This window comes from Fusarium sambucinum, chromosome IV (genome assembly GCF_050947815.1).
Source record: "Fusarium sambucinum isolate potato_lamoka chromosome IV, whole genome shotgun sequence".
Classification (NCBI taxonomy): domain Eukaryota; kingdom Fungi; phylum Ascomycota; class Sordariomycetes; order Hypocreales; family Nectriaceae; genus Fusarium; species Fusarium sambucinum.
Genome location: NC_139291.1, coordinates 2398522 through 2414139, shown reverse-complemented (window position 1 = coordinate 2414139; position 15618 = coordinate 2398522). Strand labels below are relative to the sequence as shown.

At 49.3% G+C, this 15618-nt stretch overlaps 3 protein-coding genes across 3 annotated transcripts; all 3 read right to left on the bottom strand.

Annotated features, from left to right (window-relative positions):
• Positions 1–403: 403 nt before the first annotated feature.
• FSST1_000819 (uncharacterized protein) lies at positions 404–2592 on the bottom strand (the record flags this gene model as incomplete). The annotated part of the gene is made up of 2 exons (XM_083234720.1): positions 404–813; positions 864–2592. 2 exons carry the CDS (start codon positions 2590–2592, stop codon positions 404–406), a joined length of 2139 nt encoding a protein of 712 aa, XP_083091001.1.
• Positions 2593–5309: 2717 nt separating this feature from the next.
• FSST1_000818 (uncharacterized protein) lies at positions 5310–8422 on the bottom strand (the record flags this gene model as incomplete). The annotated part of the gene is made up of 3 exons (XM_083234709.1): positions 5310–6053; positions 6110–8177; positions 8241–8422. The coding sequence occupies 3 exons, from the start codon at positions 8420–8422 to the stop codon at positions 5310–5312; spliced, it is 2994 nt and encodes a 997-aa protein (XP_083091000.1).
• A 1885-nt stretch (positions 8423–10307) lies between these two features.
• Positions 10308–14422, bottom strand: FSST1_000817 (GRAM and VASt domain-containing protein; the record flags this gene model as incomplete). Its single annotated transcript, XM_083234698.1, has 3 exons — positions 10308–11008; positions 11065–13643; positions 14163–14422. The coding sequence occupies 3 exons, from the start codon at positions 14420–14422 to the stop codon at positions 10308–10310; spliced, it is 3540 nt and encodes a 1179-aa protein (XP_083090999.1).
• Between the last annotated feature and the right edge of the window lie 1196 nt (positions 14423–15618).

The window sequence follows — 15618 nt, the reverse complement described above, 5'->3', positions numbered from 1 at the left end:
AATACGATTTAGTTGCAAAGTGCCAGTCAGATAGTTAGTGGGCATTCGCTTCGAGTATGTTTGTAATTTCAAGGATATACAGAATAGCTCACACTTGATACCTATACAAGATCAAAAATGACAATGTATATTCCAAATCTTCACCATGTCCGCCGCTATAAAAAGACCAGTTTACACGAATTGCGTTAAGCAAGTTGCATCATAATCTTAAGCCATGCTCCAAAACATAACATACCGCCCATACCCGTCGATAAGAACGAAACACAAAGCCAAATCATCAGTAAGCACAAATGCAACACATTACCCTTTCAAACGCCCTCATGATCCTCCAATGTCCAATCTTCAATATCCTAAATCCTCGTGATGCAGGCCACTGGTCCGACCAATGCGCCATATTGAGACTTTAGACTTGAGGCTGGTTTGCCCCATTGCCGTTGCTTCCCGCAAGTCGCTGACGTTGAAACATAACCCGCTCGTTACAAATGTCGATGAACTCCTCAAACTTCTTAATGATGCCTTCTTTCTCCACAAGTTTTTCTTTTAGTTCACTGATCTCTTTGTCTTTTTCTTCTTCCATTTTTTGCATATCCTCACGAGCCTTGGCAATTTCTCGCCTCAACTCTGCGCGTATGCGGTCTTCGGGAGATTGATGAGGTTTGCTGTATATGGCTGGTCTGTTCTCGGCAAGACCTGTGGCAACCTTTTGAGGGTTGCGGTTAATAGCCGCGCGAGCATTGTAAATATCGCGGGGCAGGAGGTGACAGTCCGGGTTCTCGGTCTGCAGTATCTGCAGCGTCTCCGAGACGCCAGCGCCTGCTCATTGCAGTTAGTATGGAATCGGTTCCTGTGGTCGATAAACTCACCATTTTCCTTGAGTTGCTTAACAGCAGCGACCATTTTGCTGTCGAGTTTGCGGGCAGCCGGGTGGTGCGAGGGGCTCTCGCTTGGACCGTGGTTATGCTGAAGATGAGAAGGGTCCGGGCGATATCGAATCGTCCACTGAGTTCGTTGCTCAATAGCAAAGAACCCGAATGGGCAGTCACATTTTCGAGAGGAAGTCTTGCGTTTTCGGCACTCAGGACTGACACGGCTTGGTGGCTTACCAGCACGATCGCAAACAAAAAGGACCTTCTTCAATCCGGGCACGGTCTTTTTCGAACGGCCAATGACGATAGCATAACCGACAGAAGTGCAGTATCGAAGAACAGCCTTTTGGACAGCCTCGAGAGTTGGATAACTCCCACCCTCTGGGGGCGGAGACATCATCTCGCCCAATGGCTGTGTGGGAATATAATTAGGGTCGGCAAGCAGTTTCATATCCAAACCTCCAGACTCTTCGCCATTGGCATGACTGTCGATATCCATCGATTCTTCTCCAGCAGCATCCGGTTTCTGCTGTTGTGGCTGCGCCTGCGCCGGTTGCTGGATTGGCTCTGCAGGAAGAGGCTGTTGTTTTGGCTGCTGTTGAGCTTGCTGCTGCTGCTGTGCTTGTTGCTGTGCTTGCTGCTGTTGCTGTGCTTGCTGCTGCTGCTGCTGGGCTTGCTGTTGTGCCTGTTGCTGAGCTTGTTGTTGTTGCTGCTGCTGGAGTTGTTGTTGCTGTTGTTGCTGTTGTTGCTGTTGCTGTTGGGCTTGCTGATCTCTCTGCTGCTCTCTTTGTTGATCACGCTGCTTCTGCTGCTTTTGTTGACGGGGCGCTGGCTGCTGATGTGACTGGGCTCTTGGCTGTTCATGCTGCTGTGCGTGCTGGAGCTGTTGTTGCTCTTGTTGGGGGGTGCGGAGCTGCTGCTGCTGCTGCTGGGGGTGTAGTTGAGCCTGTTGTTGCTGCTGATGTTGTGGGTGAACTTGTTGCTGATGATGTTGTTGCTGTAGCTGTTGTTGTTGTTGTTGTTGTTGCTGCTGCTGCTGCTGAAGTTGCTGTTGCTGTAACTGCTGTTGCTGTTGCAGGTGATGCTGCTGTTGCTGCTGTTGGAATTGTTGCTGCAACTGCTGGTGTGACTGGGCCTGTTGGCTCGACTGCTGAGGCAGGGGGGGCGACGGTGCCTGTGGCTTGACCTGGACTTGGCCAAGCTTTGGTGTTGGCTGAGCTTGTTGAGATTGAGGTCGCTGCTGAGGAGATTGCTGAGCATGATGCTGATGGAGAGTTTGCCGAGGCTGGTTGAGAGGATGAGAGGCATGGCTTAAATGTTGTGGGTGCATCTGCTGTTGCTGCTGAGGATGATGGAGCTGGTTAGGCACGACCTGTTGCAAGGTAGGGAACATCATCTGAGAGCGTGACTGCGGTACTCCTCGAGGGTTAGACACATCGAGCGGGTTTGGCACTGCATTTGGCATGTGCGAGGTTGAAGAGCGTGAGGAGCCATTGGAAAGACTCCCGTTCACATGCGTGGGGTTCGAAAACAAATGCTGAGGGTATCCAGTAGACGGCTGCTGAGGCTGATATGCCTGAGTCTGATATGGAGACGCGGAATGAGGCGCGGGTGATTGTTTGTTCTGCTGACCCGGATGGGGAGGAGGATATGGGTTGCGGCGAATACTGGCCTGAGGGAAGTTGAGGCCAGTATGGTTATTAGATCCCGGACGCAGACTCGACATGTCGTCTGGTCAGGCCCCGGCAAATGGGCCGGATTATAAACGCGAAGGTATAAACGCGAAAGTAATTGAACAAGCAGAGACTAATAGATAGGCCGGAACTGTTGTTATTGCGTTCGGCAGCGAAGGGCGAGCGAAGTAGGGTGCGATGCGACGTGACGTGACGTGATTTGGATAATCGAGTCGATTGTATAATGGCCGACTTGGTTACGTGACTCTCGCCAACTCTTGGTGAAGCTGTCGTGGTCCGTCGTCACGCTCCTCGTGTAGATGTCGTGGCCCCGTTGCCGAAGCCGAAGGCCGTGACGGTGGCCGGTGGCGGTGACGGAGAGCAAAGGACGAACGATGCCGCCGTGATGTTGATATCGCCGGGCACGAGGTGCTGCTGATACGGAGCGGAGCGCGGTGGTGTGCGGTGCAGTGTAGTTCAGATTGCGGAGCGTGTGTATGAAGCAAACCCTGGGACCCAGGATCTTTGGGTGTGTCGATAATGAAGCTGGGTTGGGCTGGACTTGGGGGAGGAGGAGGCGTGGAGTCGCGGGTTCTGCAGAGGCGTGGACAGAATTATGGGGATAGGAAAAAATTTGGCCCGCGTTGCGTCTGCCTGCCTGTTTGCCTGGCGTGATCGAGGCCTGGGCGAATGGGGGGGGGTTAAAATTGGCAGGGGAGGGGCGAAGGGAAAACGAGAGCCCGGGGGGGAGGAGACAGACAGACAGACGTGCGTGAGTGACTGAGTGCGTGAGAGGGGAGGTGCGATGAGAGTGAGCAGGAAAAAAAAAGATGAAAAAGAAGTGGGAGGGCAAGCAAAAGCCGAATGGGTGCAGTACAATGCAGTGCAGTGCAGTGCAGTAGAACAAAATGGATAGACACCCGACGCCTCTTCTATCACGAGCTACGGCACTGTCTCGGAGCGTACTGTAATGCACTGTCCGCGTCTGTGGTTGTTGTTTGGAAAGGTTTTTAGTTAGCACGAGTTCTGAGTCGGGAAAACTGTCAAAAATCGAGTCACAGATGAGATGGGGGGAATGGATGGGATGTGGAAGCGGATGCAGAGACAGGAGGATGGGAGTGAAGAGGGGAATGGGAAGGCTAGAAGGGAGTGGCAGAGGCAATAGCCGTGGACGTGGCAGTGGAAGGTGCAGGCGCAGGCTGGTACAGGATTGGTAAGGCGTGTGTGTTCTTGTTTCTTTCAATCTGGGGCTGTCAAATGTTTCCCTATGGAACTGTGGGGGATCTTGCAGCGTGGCGCTAGCCTCTAGTCCCTGTATCGATCACTATCGGGTAACTGGCATGAATTGATAAATAATATTGAGACGCTGTTACATATTTCAAATTGCCTTTATCGTTGTGGCATTTAAAGTCTCAGAGTATTTTGGTAGGGGGTTTCTACTAATCCTGTTTGCTTTGTTCTAAGTTCTAAGGGTTCTTGAGAACCAAAAGAAGGTATGTATTTTGAGCCGGAATATTCACCTGGGATAACGTATCATTGCCGAGGCTCTTACTTCTGAGACAGACTTTGATTTAGTGATCGAAATTGGTGATTAGAGTGATGAAATTACCGAGACTCGACTATCTACGCAAGTCAGGGGTGGTCGTTATAATGCAACGGTGATTAGAACTCTGCGTAGAGAAACAACCGACTTTATCTTAATAGACGTTGATGACAATCTTTACGTTGCCCTTTGTTAATAAAGTTTCAGCTGTATAAAGTCATACATAACGGCGGCTGTTATGTCTTTTCATCTATTAGTGATGCCGCCCACCTACTAATGTAAAATGGACGATCAATCATCTGAACTATTGTCATCAACTACCATATTGTCTTCTTGATTCATTCGTGGTGTTTGTTCCTTGCCACGTGATATGTCTTATCTTTCCTCGATCCTGTCCAATAACTTCGGTGCAGACGGGAAACTCTCGCTGGCCAGGAGTTCCGTTCCAGTTCAGAACACGGTTGGTCGAAAAACGGGAATAGTCCGTTAATGATTTGACGTGTCAGGCCTTGATTCAGCCATAGCGTCATCATATCCAGGAATCTCTTTATTCAATTCGATTGCCCACCTACTTCGCTCTAAATTGGCATCTGTCGAATTAGTACTGGTGGATACGTACTTAGTGCATCAAGGAGGAAAGGGTTAGAACTATAATCCTGTTATATCACCAAGAGGTCCTGAAACTACTGCTTGTATATAGACCACGTCTACCTACGTTAGTAGGTGGCAGCAAAATTGGCCTCCTAAGCCTTAGGGTAGGTATAAGTAGTCTAAGAACTATAGTCTAAGGAGCATAAAGTGACCTACTAATTTCGTCTCTCATGCTTCCAGTGGCTAATTTCTCTGATACCCTGAGGCTACGTCAGTAAATCCTGGAAAGAGACACAGGGGTTCCCCAAGATCTTGCGTTGCCTTGACCTCAATATCAAGCTTTATGTTACACAAATGGCTGTGGATTTCTCCATATTCAAACTGTATGGGGCCATATATAAACGACTTTTGGCAGGACCCAACATATTACCATACCCCTTGATGGTATCTTCAATTAAAACAAGTACTCCAGTGGCATCAAACAACCACCCAAACGCCGGTGTTTTTTCTATAGTTGGTAATAAAGACAATGAAGGGAATGAGGACACAAAGGCTACTCCATAGAACTGACACAACACTTTGCTGGTATTCGCTTGCGTGTGACTGTTGGCAGTCTTGCTGCCTGACATCACCTCATCACTCGACTTTCTTCCTCTTGTTCGACCGCTTCCCGGTATCTTGGCCATCTGTGAAATGGCCCTTCTCAATTTGATGCTGCCGCAAATTGTCTGGTCTGTTTTTGTACTGGCTTGTGCATCCAGGGTACTGACAACGGTAAATTATTGGAGGCTTTGTTGAGTGCTGCAATCTCATGTGCTTGGACAGGCTGCAACTAAACCATCGAGGATCTCCCTTGGGGGTGTAGTTGCATAGCGTACAGCCTATATCCGACTTGATCTTCGCCGTGGAAGCCGAGGATGTAGCCGGAGCCGGCGTAGGTGGCGAATTCGTTGATATTGGCGTCGCCTGCACCGAGTTGGTGTCTGCAGGTGTGGGAAGTGGCCGAGGGTTCAACGTTCTGGTGTTGATACTACCACACAAATCCATATAGTCGAGAGGCTGTCCGGCATCAAATGGAAGATTCTCGCCAAAATCAAACGTTTCTGATGTCGTCGAGTTATTGAAGAAGTCGATATCTTCGTCAAAAGCATACTCCATCACACTATCTGGTAACCCGTTGGGCAGTCCGCTGTCTTGAACGTGCTGGGTATTCATCGGCTGCAGGGGTGGGATCATTATCGTTTTTATCAGCTCGACGCCATGGCAGTAATATGCAGACCGGAGGTTCCCTCCAGTATCATTTTTGAAATACAGAGGGTCCATCTGATTCCTCACATGGCGTATATAGCCATCAAAGTAGACGTGCGGAGGTAACGACATCTGGTCCAAATTGTTTAGCCGTTTAGGAACTCAATAACCGACATATTTAAACTTACCTTTCCGATCTCAATCAAATGAAGTTCCAGACGCCGAGCTGATAAGAATCCGGAATTGACGCGCTGTATAAGGTTGTTCAGGGCTGTTGCAAAGTGACTACAATGAGTGTAAAACTGAAACTTGTCTTCGAGAGTGAGACTTGCTTGTTGTGAATCTATATGCATGCCCATAGCGAAATGCTCCAGGTATAGCTGAGAGGTATGGATGACAACGTCATCAACAACGTTCAAGGTAGCAAGCTCCAATTGATCCAGGAAGTATTTTGCAGCAAATGCCAATGAGTCGGCATCAGACTCGTGCATGTTTGAAAATCTGTGTTCTTTTCCCTGGAGACTCGACGAGCGTGACCTTGTAAAGGACGTCTTAGCCCGCACAATGTTAACAACATCAGCATCAGACATCGCAGCTGGTTTCCAGAGAGCTTTGACAACCTGTATATACATTTGACGATCTTCTCGGGAAAATAAAGTGCTGTATGACATTGCCTGGCCGAATAGTTCCGCAGATCGATTTGTTGCATCTTGTTCATGAGCAATGAGGGAAAAGCAGTAGCCCAGGTGAACAAAAGACAGAATGTCAATGGGAACATTGGGCTGACGGCCTTCAATGATATCGACGAGAATTTGGAGGCCATTTGCAGCTATCGTCTCGGTAGATAAGCTTTTGAGCTGTGTGACAAGAGGGTTCTTGATAATATGATCGAGTTTGCTCATAGAATCGGCGACATGCAGCTTGAGAGTACTCCATGTTGTACTGATTAGAGATCGAGGGTTGTGGTATGAGCTGGCTGTTGGTTGTGGTAGAGTGGAAGCCATTGGTGGTGACATGACTGCATGGTCATTGGTAAGGGCGAGGTTCGACTCAAGATCGAAGTCGGTAGGAAGTGAAGAGTCATTCAAAGTAAAGACTGGCTGGACAAGAGCAAGAGGGTCGTGAAAGGTGTCGCCAGAAGGCAAGGCACCCAACATTGGGAAGTCTGTGGGGCACTCGCGCGGGTGGGAGTCATAAGACGAGTCTGCCTTTTTGTCTAACGACTCCCAGCCCTTAGCCGCGGATGCCTTGCGAGATATGGCGAACGAGTTTGCCCTGAGGAGGCCTCCTGGGCTTCCAAAACCATTCTCAGATGAACGGAAGTCCGAATCAAACACTGGTGCACTTGCCCATTGATCGGAGTATGCTGAGATGGGGGAGATGTTGTAGCTTTCTTTGCTAAATGTGGTGTCTGTGGTGTTTGTGCTCGAAGTTGAGTTTGTACTGGCTGTCGACCGAACTGAGGTGCTGGGTGCCACTTGGCCCTTGCTCCGCCTCTTTTGTTCTCGCTGATACTCTTCCAGACCTGCTGTGTGAAGTTGAAGGGTGGGCCTTCCCAAAGCCGTGTTGCAGCCAGTGTCTGTGAGGCTTACAGGATGAACTGTGCCTGGCGGGAACATGAATTCAAAGGGCTCCCCAGGAGCTGCATCTGATTCGAGCTCTGCGGGGTGATTAGGCAGAGCCTGATTCTGGACAGGCAACGATGAGATGTATGGGGTGGGCATGGGGGCCAAATCGGGTTCTACCTCATTCTCATGATCATCCTCTATGATAGAATGGAGAGCTAGACCACTGGAGCCTATCTCATGAATCTCGTTCGAGGGGAGCTCAAGTTCATTCGGAGCCACAGCTAAATCATAGCTAGGTGGTGCCTCAGGATCACCAAGGTCGAGGTCGAGATCAAAATCCGGTAGAGTTGAGTGCTTGGATTTGTGACCGAGAGAGTTGAAGAAGCTCTTTGCCATGGACAATATCTTTCTTCGTCTAGAAGGATGTCCTAGGCACCTTTTGCATTTGGAGTCGTTGAAACGCTCGGATTTTCCACAGTCGTAGCACCAATACTCACTCGAGGATAGCCAGCTGCATGAGTATAAATGCTGGAGCATGAGTTCGTGGTTGGCAAATCTCTTGCGGCATCGCAACATAGGACACTCCAGCTTCTCCTGGGGAGTCAGTTTGTCGCATGCATTTCGCTTGACGGCAGCCCAGACGATGAATCGATGAAGAGCACAGTCGTCACTCGAGGTATCGCGGGTCCTGTTTGCCAATGAGCCGGGAGTTGAATTTGACGATATGGTGAAAGGAAAGTTCGTCTCTTACACGCAACTTGATGATACTTCACTGTCGTATGACACAACAGACGCAGCAGAAGAGGAGGATGAGTCGATACTGAATCGCCTCAGACTTATTCGATGGCTCGGACTTCGAGCAAGTCGCCGTAGGGCTGAAGATCCTGAGCTAGGATTTATACTGTCCACTGATAGACGAGTTTTTGAATCCATTTTGGGCGTCGATAAATATGAATTAAAATAGAACCTGATTCTTTTCAAGATACCCCCAGATTCTGCCAATGGGGTAGGGGTTTGAAGGCTAGGTTAGGTTTCTCTGCACTGCTACAGATGGAGTCAACATGAACAATTTCAAGTGGGCACCATAGAGTAGAGGTGGAATGAAATGGGAGCAGACCAGATAACAAGTACAGCAGCCCCGAGAAGAATTGAGCGTTATACACCTGACATGGTTGTTGTGGTCTTTTTCTTCTCGTCTTTTGTTATAATACCACTGAGAGATGAATCAAAGAACGGGAGGTAGCTCGTGGAGATGCTGTCCTAGAGCGAATAAGACGGGAGGGTGTAGGACTCGAGGCCTGGGCTAGGACTAGGACTTGGGACGGAGCTTGGAGCTTGCGGCTCGGAAGGGACGTGATTGTGGAGGTCGAATGAAGGGTTGGATTGGATTGGACCCATACCATGCAAGTAATAAGTCACCTCTCCGTGGTAGGTAGGTACCTACATAAGGCGATACAGTCTAGGAACTACAAATGAAGTTTCGATATAGCCGAGTTGCTTTGAGAGTTCTTTCTTCCTTTGAGAGCTGTACTGGTTTGACTAAAACGTCTTTCTATCGAGAGACGTCGGTCAGTACAGTAAGAAAGTGGTCAACAGGAGCAGAAATCAGACTTGCCATCAGCCTCGCACAGCTCACTCAGAATGGAAGTGCTGCATCAGTAAAACCACAACCCATGGGTCACATCCCCCACCTCGATTCCTTGCTTATCCCTGCTAGTTGGTCCGAGTGGCTTAGGAGGTAGGCAGCGAGGCGGACACAGCTTCTGGCCCCCAAGGCAATCAATCGTACAGAGAGGGAGGCAGACAGTCATAAAATCATGCTAATGACGACAATGGTTCTCTTATTATCTTGACTTTGATTCTCCCGTCTAGTGGGCAGCAAAATTGACCTCCTAAGTCTTAGGATATGAAAATAAGTAGTCTAAGAACTATAGTCCAAGGGGGCATAAAGTGACCTACTAATTTCGTTTCTTATGCTTCCAGTGGTCAATTTTTGTTTTTGTTTTTGATACCCTGAGGCCCATCTTCTTCAAGCGGTGCATGCCTCTTGATCGAGGTTCCGTTCCTTGTAATGTTGATCTGGTTTGTTTGTTACAAAGTTTCCGGCTAGTGAGTTGCGTCACACCGGCACGTCTTACCTCAGCAGACTATCTCCTCAAAACCGTTATTGAATCAGGCCATGCTTTATCGGTTTGAATCAATGAATTTATGCCAGGATAGCTATGTTTGTGTTGGTAATAGGTAACCAACCTATCGTCCCTCTTTGGCAATCGAGACAACTGTGGTATGAATCCCACCTGTCTGTGTATGCCAATCTATAGGGTAAGCTCCATGAAATCCAGTAAGTGATTACCAGTGTGCTTCTGCAGTATCTAACAGACAGTTGAAGATATTGATGGATTTCATGTGAGGTGTTTCGTATTTGACTTTCTTATGGAATTCCCTGTCATGTATCCTACCTGAACTACCTATGATAACCATGACTGCACCATCGGCACATTTCACCTCCGTCCGCATTCTAACATGCAGGAACATCCATTGCAGCAAAAATGCCACTGGACTGCATAAAGCTTACCAGTCACCAATCAATCACATTCGGGGCCTTGGCGAGCGCGTGCCTCCATGACCTGCTTGAGTACTCACACCAGGCGTTGTGTAACAGCTTGCCAACACAATCTCACTTGGTTTCTCACCAGGCAGTCCATTTGTCCTTGTTATCCGCGCAATGTTTTTATACAAAAGTTAATTGACAAAAGAACAAGGGAGCTCGCTGATTGCTCCAGTAAGGCTATGCTATATCTGTACATATAAACAATTTCTATAGTTCCTGCGACCGTGCTTCGTCAGTAGTCGACTTGTTAGGCTTGCTCTTCTTCTCCATAACTCCCTTCAGTACGCGCAATTTTTCCTCGGTGACCCGGATCGCCTCTTTCACTTCCCTCTCACCCATGCGAGTTGCACGCAAGTTCTCTTCTACTGTCTTTGGCTCCATGGCTCTCTTTCGCACACCAGTGTTATCGTTGTGCAGACGATCCATTCCGACACGCTCTTCTAACCAATCCCAGAGCTCGCTGTCCTCCCGTCGCCACATCTCTTCATACGCCGCGATCCTATCAGGACGGTAAATACCTCCAAGTTCGTGACCGTAAGAAGCGTTTCGGCTGGGGCTGAAACCGAATCCAAACCACATGGCAACCAGTAAGCCTACCAAGAGCCCATACATAACGTTGCCAGTAAGAAGAGGCTGAATTATATCGCCAATGGGCTCCAGAATTCCCCTCACTGGTTCCAGAACACCCCAGTCCGCCTGGACAGGGCGTTTGGGTGCGGCGTTAGTCTCGACAACGCCAGTGGTCGACTGCGACTGCTTAGCCTTCCTACCCTTCTTCTTCCCTCCCTTAGATCCTGGACCTTGGGGCGTCGTGCCCTGTGGCTTGGATGACACTGCAGCCTTGATAGCTGCAAACAAATCCTTGCCGTAGGTGGTCTGGCCATCGGTGGCGCCTTTCTCGATTGGACCTAAATAAATCATATCAGTATTTGCTTTGGAAAAACGAAACACAAGTTTTGATTACCTTTCAGCCAACTCTTGCCAGACCATTCGATTGTACAGTTCATCTGCACCCTAGTGGCATTGTTCTCAGCCCAAGAGAGGCAGTATCTGGTTTTCACAGCAAATACGTTTCCACTTGGCACGTCTGGCGTCTGAGTTGAACATGTGAGGTTGACAGATTTCTCGAGGTCAAGAGTTTCTATCGTCTCCGAGGTAATGGTCTTGGTTTGTTTTGGTCCAATTGATCCATACAGCGGCTTGATGTATGAGAATGTTCGAGTTCTGTTGTCAAGGGTCAGGCCCTTCTTGTCTTCCATTTGCAAGTCCAAGCACTTCTGCTCCCCCGATAGCCAGTTAGACATAAAGGTGACGGACGCCGGGCCAAACATTAGGTTGTAAACCTTGCCGAGAGGTGCTGGGATGATGTCGTCTCCGACGATTCTGTCGTAATGCGACGCCGAATCACCACAGTCAGTGGGCGCATGCGTTGCTGGACCTGGAAAGTCCGTAGCCCCGCCGGATCCAGCAGGTGCCTCTTCAGGAACAGGCCCACTTGGGAGAGCTGCTCCCGATGCTTTCCTTGAGGCAGTCTTCTCAACATCGGCATCGGCACCGTTGGCCTCGGCAGCTACGCTGGCATTGTGCATCTCTTCGTGAACATCCTCGTCGTAGTACTCCTCCTCCTCATCGCTATCATCCTCTGTTTCTGAACCCTCCTGGACCCCGTCCTCAGCAGCGGGCTCAGCATCTACCTTTTCTGTTTTATCACCGCCGGTGCCCTCAAGCCTGACACCGTTGAGTGTACTTTTCAAGGTAGGGTGCCCCAGTTTCCAGATATTGACGATTAAATCATACGTAGCATCTCGGCTAGTAAAACTAGCAAAGATATGTTTGGCATGCAATGTTGAAATCATGAGTCCGTTTTTGAATAGAAGCGCGGTACTTCGTTTCTCGACAGACACTATCTCATCAAAGCTCATGACAAGGGTTGTGGTCCAACCAAAAATATTACTACTGAAGCAGAGATGGCCCTCTGAGACATAAAGCCGTCCATGCGCCAGAATCTCTCTTTGCAAAGCACAGCTATAGTCCTCAATAAGATAGTCATCGTCTGGAACACTCTTGAACAGATCATGGAAGTCACGATTCCGCTTCTTACTGGCAATGGCAAATCCTGTAAGTTTAGGAGCGCTCAAGTTGGGATGCGCCAATGAACTGTTGGCAGCAGCGATCGCAGCACCTATGGTGGTGCCAGTAGTGACTGAGCTTCCGCGTTTCCTGTGGTTTTGCCGCAGAGCACTTCGGATGCTGGACGTTCGTTGCACGCCATTCTCTTTGTTCGTGTAGTCGGGTGGTGGAGGAGTGCGTTCGCGGCTCACAGGCTCGTATAGTGAACGCGGGCGGCTTGACGACTCATCCGGAGCAAAGTCTACAGGGCTGATGGGGGAATCAACGGGGGCCGATTCAGACCGAGCGCGTGTGTCCACGTCAGGGAACCTGGCATTGACCGGGGACGCAACAAGGCTGGGTGCTTCAGCAAGCCCAAGTTGGCTGAGACTTAACTCGCCAGCCCCAATTGTAGACACCGCGGACTTTCTGTTGCTTTCCTTCTTGTCTGCCATCTCTGCCGTAGTGGGAGTAGATTCAGCGGCGTCGTCTTTGGCGCTGTCAGGTTCGGGCTGTTCCTGGAAATTCTGGGATACGCTTCGACCCTTGTTTCCACCAATATTAAGGCTGGTGTTACTTAATGTGTTGGCAGCGCTCTGAGCAGCCGATATCATAGAAGAGAAGAAGCCACCTGAAGGGTTTGGGTTTGCGTTTGGCGTCGCCTCACCACTTTCTGGGGTCGGCGTCAACGGGGCGGAGACAATGTGAGAGAGTTTGCTGGGGCCGATGTTTTGTGAATTGGATCGACTCCTTCTGTTCGCGCTCATGCTTTGCGAGGAAGGTCGGCCATTTGCACCCGAGCTACTTGTCGGACTACCCCAGAAGGATTTCCGTTCAGGAGACGACTGGCCGGATCTGTTGGGAAACTCGGTAGGTGTAGGTGGAGTGTTTACTATAACAGGGGCCGGCTTGTCACCGGTCGGAGGGGTCCGTGGAGGAATATTCGTGTCAACCTTGGGTTGGACTCTTGCTCGCCGTTCGGGCGAAGCAACTTTGGCTGCAGCTGGTGGCTCGAGGACAGGGAATCTCTGCGTAAATTCAGGGTCCACCGATAGGGTGGGCTGTTGTTCGTCGTGAGTCTCGAGGGGTTCGCTCACTGGTCGACGTTCAGGACTTGAGCTGTTTCCGGAACTCTTCTTGGGTTTAAAAATGTCTTTCAATCTACCACCTGGCGAAGGAGAGCGTCGAGTAGAGCTTTGAGGGGGAAGCAAGCCCGTCTTACTCCGACCAATCCGGGGATCCCTGAAGTCGGCTGAATCGAGAGCCGTTGGTGGAAACGTAGACGACTTTGATGTACTGCTGTTGGAGTCGTGATCCGAAGCTGACGGCTGAGATTCCGGTTGATACTTGGTTTGTATGATTGCAGAATTTGTGGTCAAATGACCGATTTGAGAAGGATGCGTCGAGAAAGGTGGTGGATGTCGAGAGTTGGATCTAGTAAGCAGTGACGATGATTCCAGTTAGATTGATCAGATTGACAGAGCACAGACGGTAGCATGAATAAGTGGAGTTTGATAGGGAGGTGGACACGGGAAGACGGCAGATAAACCAGGCCAAGCCAGCTGAGCGCGATGATATGTTTGCTGGAGAGGAGACGAAATAAAACCGAAAGAGACAACCAAAAGAGAGAGAGAGAGAGAGAGAGAGAGAACAGATGACAACCAACGAAGGTGAAGCGCCTTGTGGAGCTTTGATCTCTCATCTTTTTAGTGTGATACGATTCATCTGTGTCTCCTTTTGGCGTCATCTTAATTAAGCATGGATATCGCAGAACGCCCAACCGAGGGGTCTCAGCCTCGTAGCTGTTCCCGCGCAACAAATATTGACAAAACATGCCGGATCAGGACAACCATTGTCATGAGAATCAAGGTAATGACGGCAGGCAAGGAAAAAAGCCCGAATATGGAGCTAGGGCAGAAGGGAGGAAAAGAGATGAGAAAGTTTAAAACTCACGAGTCGTTTCCATCAGATTCGTAGGACCGATGGCCTTGGCTTGTACCCTCGTCCTCGTCACCCCCAATATGCCCAGAGCGGGTGCCGTCGCTTTCTAAAGTTTCGCGACTGGATTGCGAATGGGCAAAGACACTAGAATCGTCGAGCGAAAGCCCTGCCGCTTCCCGATCTTGTTTTCTTCTAAGGCGCTTGGAAGATATTGACTTGGGCAATAGCTTATTTAGGCCGGAGTTGCTACTGTTGTCCAATGTTGTGGCCATTGTCGTAGTCGTAGTCGCCGCGCGCCGACGGGACTGGCCGTTCGAGATCGAATATGATGGGAGAAAGAGTTTCGCTAATGTCCAGATACTCGTATTGTTGATGTGCTTGTTGCAGCGGCGATCCCTGAGAAACAGATGCTATGACGGTAGAATAGAGCTCGTAAGAAAGTTGTATGACGCTGGTGTAGAGTGTCCAAGAAGAAGAAGAGAAGGAGACGAGGGCAAACTATGCGGAAAACAATAAGCCCCTCTAATCTCTGGTAGGCGATAAAGGTCAAAAATATAGATCGAGAGGTCGTGAGGGCTTGTAGTTGGGATCAAGAGAAAGAAGAAGCCAGCAAGGATAAAAGAGTTGACGTCGTTGGTTTGTTCTAGCTCAAATGATGGTTAATCGTGACAGGCCAGACTACGGGTGACCTGGAGGTCCTGGGCCACGCCAAGTTGGGCCAAGTGCTTGATTTGGTTTCTGTAGAATTCCTCACTCAATTGGTAAAGTATCCAACTTCAACCGCATGCGTTGCTTCCAATGTGTGACATGTAGAGCAATATTATATACAGTAGTAGAGTATTTAACCGTGGCTATTTTAGAAAAGGGATAATTAGTCTTCGATGGCCCTGGTTGTCAGCGCAAAATTGTCTTCTTTCGGTTCGTGTACCTCCTCACTCAAGTGTAAGCTCCAAGTTGGAACCGACAAACCAGACCCGCGTATAAACCCCCTGCGCTGGGGCCGCTTTGCGAACCAATCATGGTACGTATAGTTGACAAGATGGATATTCGTACTGATCCTTGCTGAAGTTCACACCAAATAATGAATGTGGACTACGGAGTAGATTGCGTGGCGCAGCAAGGGACACCCCATCGAGTATCTAGTCTGCTAGTGTAAGATGTCCTTATAGCTGGGTATCTACCTATTCATAGAATCTCACTAGGGATATAAAGGAGGTTGACCGAGTTCGGGGTACTAAACATAGATGTTTTACACAGTCACTGCACGTTAGTTGACCCGTAGATTCGGGTCTTTCGTTGGATTCATCCCCGATCTACAGATACGGACAACGTTAAAATCAGCCCTTTCTCTCCCTTTCTCATCTACGGGGCCATCGATCGGCCCGAGCCCTTGAGGTGGCATTGCTAGTGTGATGGAGGGTCAACAGTATAAGCCTACATTAGCCTGTCAGTTGCGCAACTTATTTGA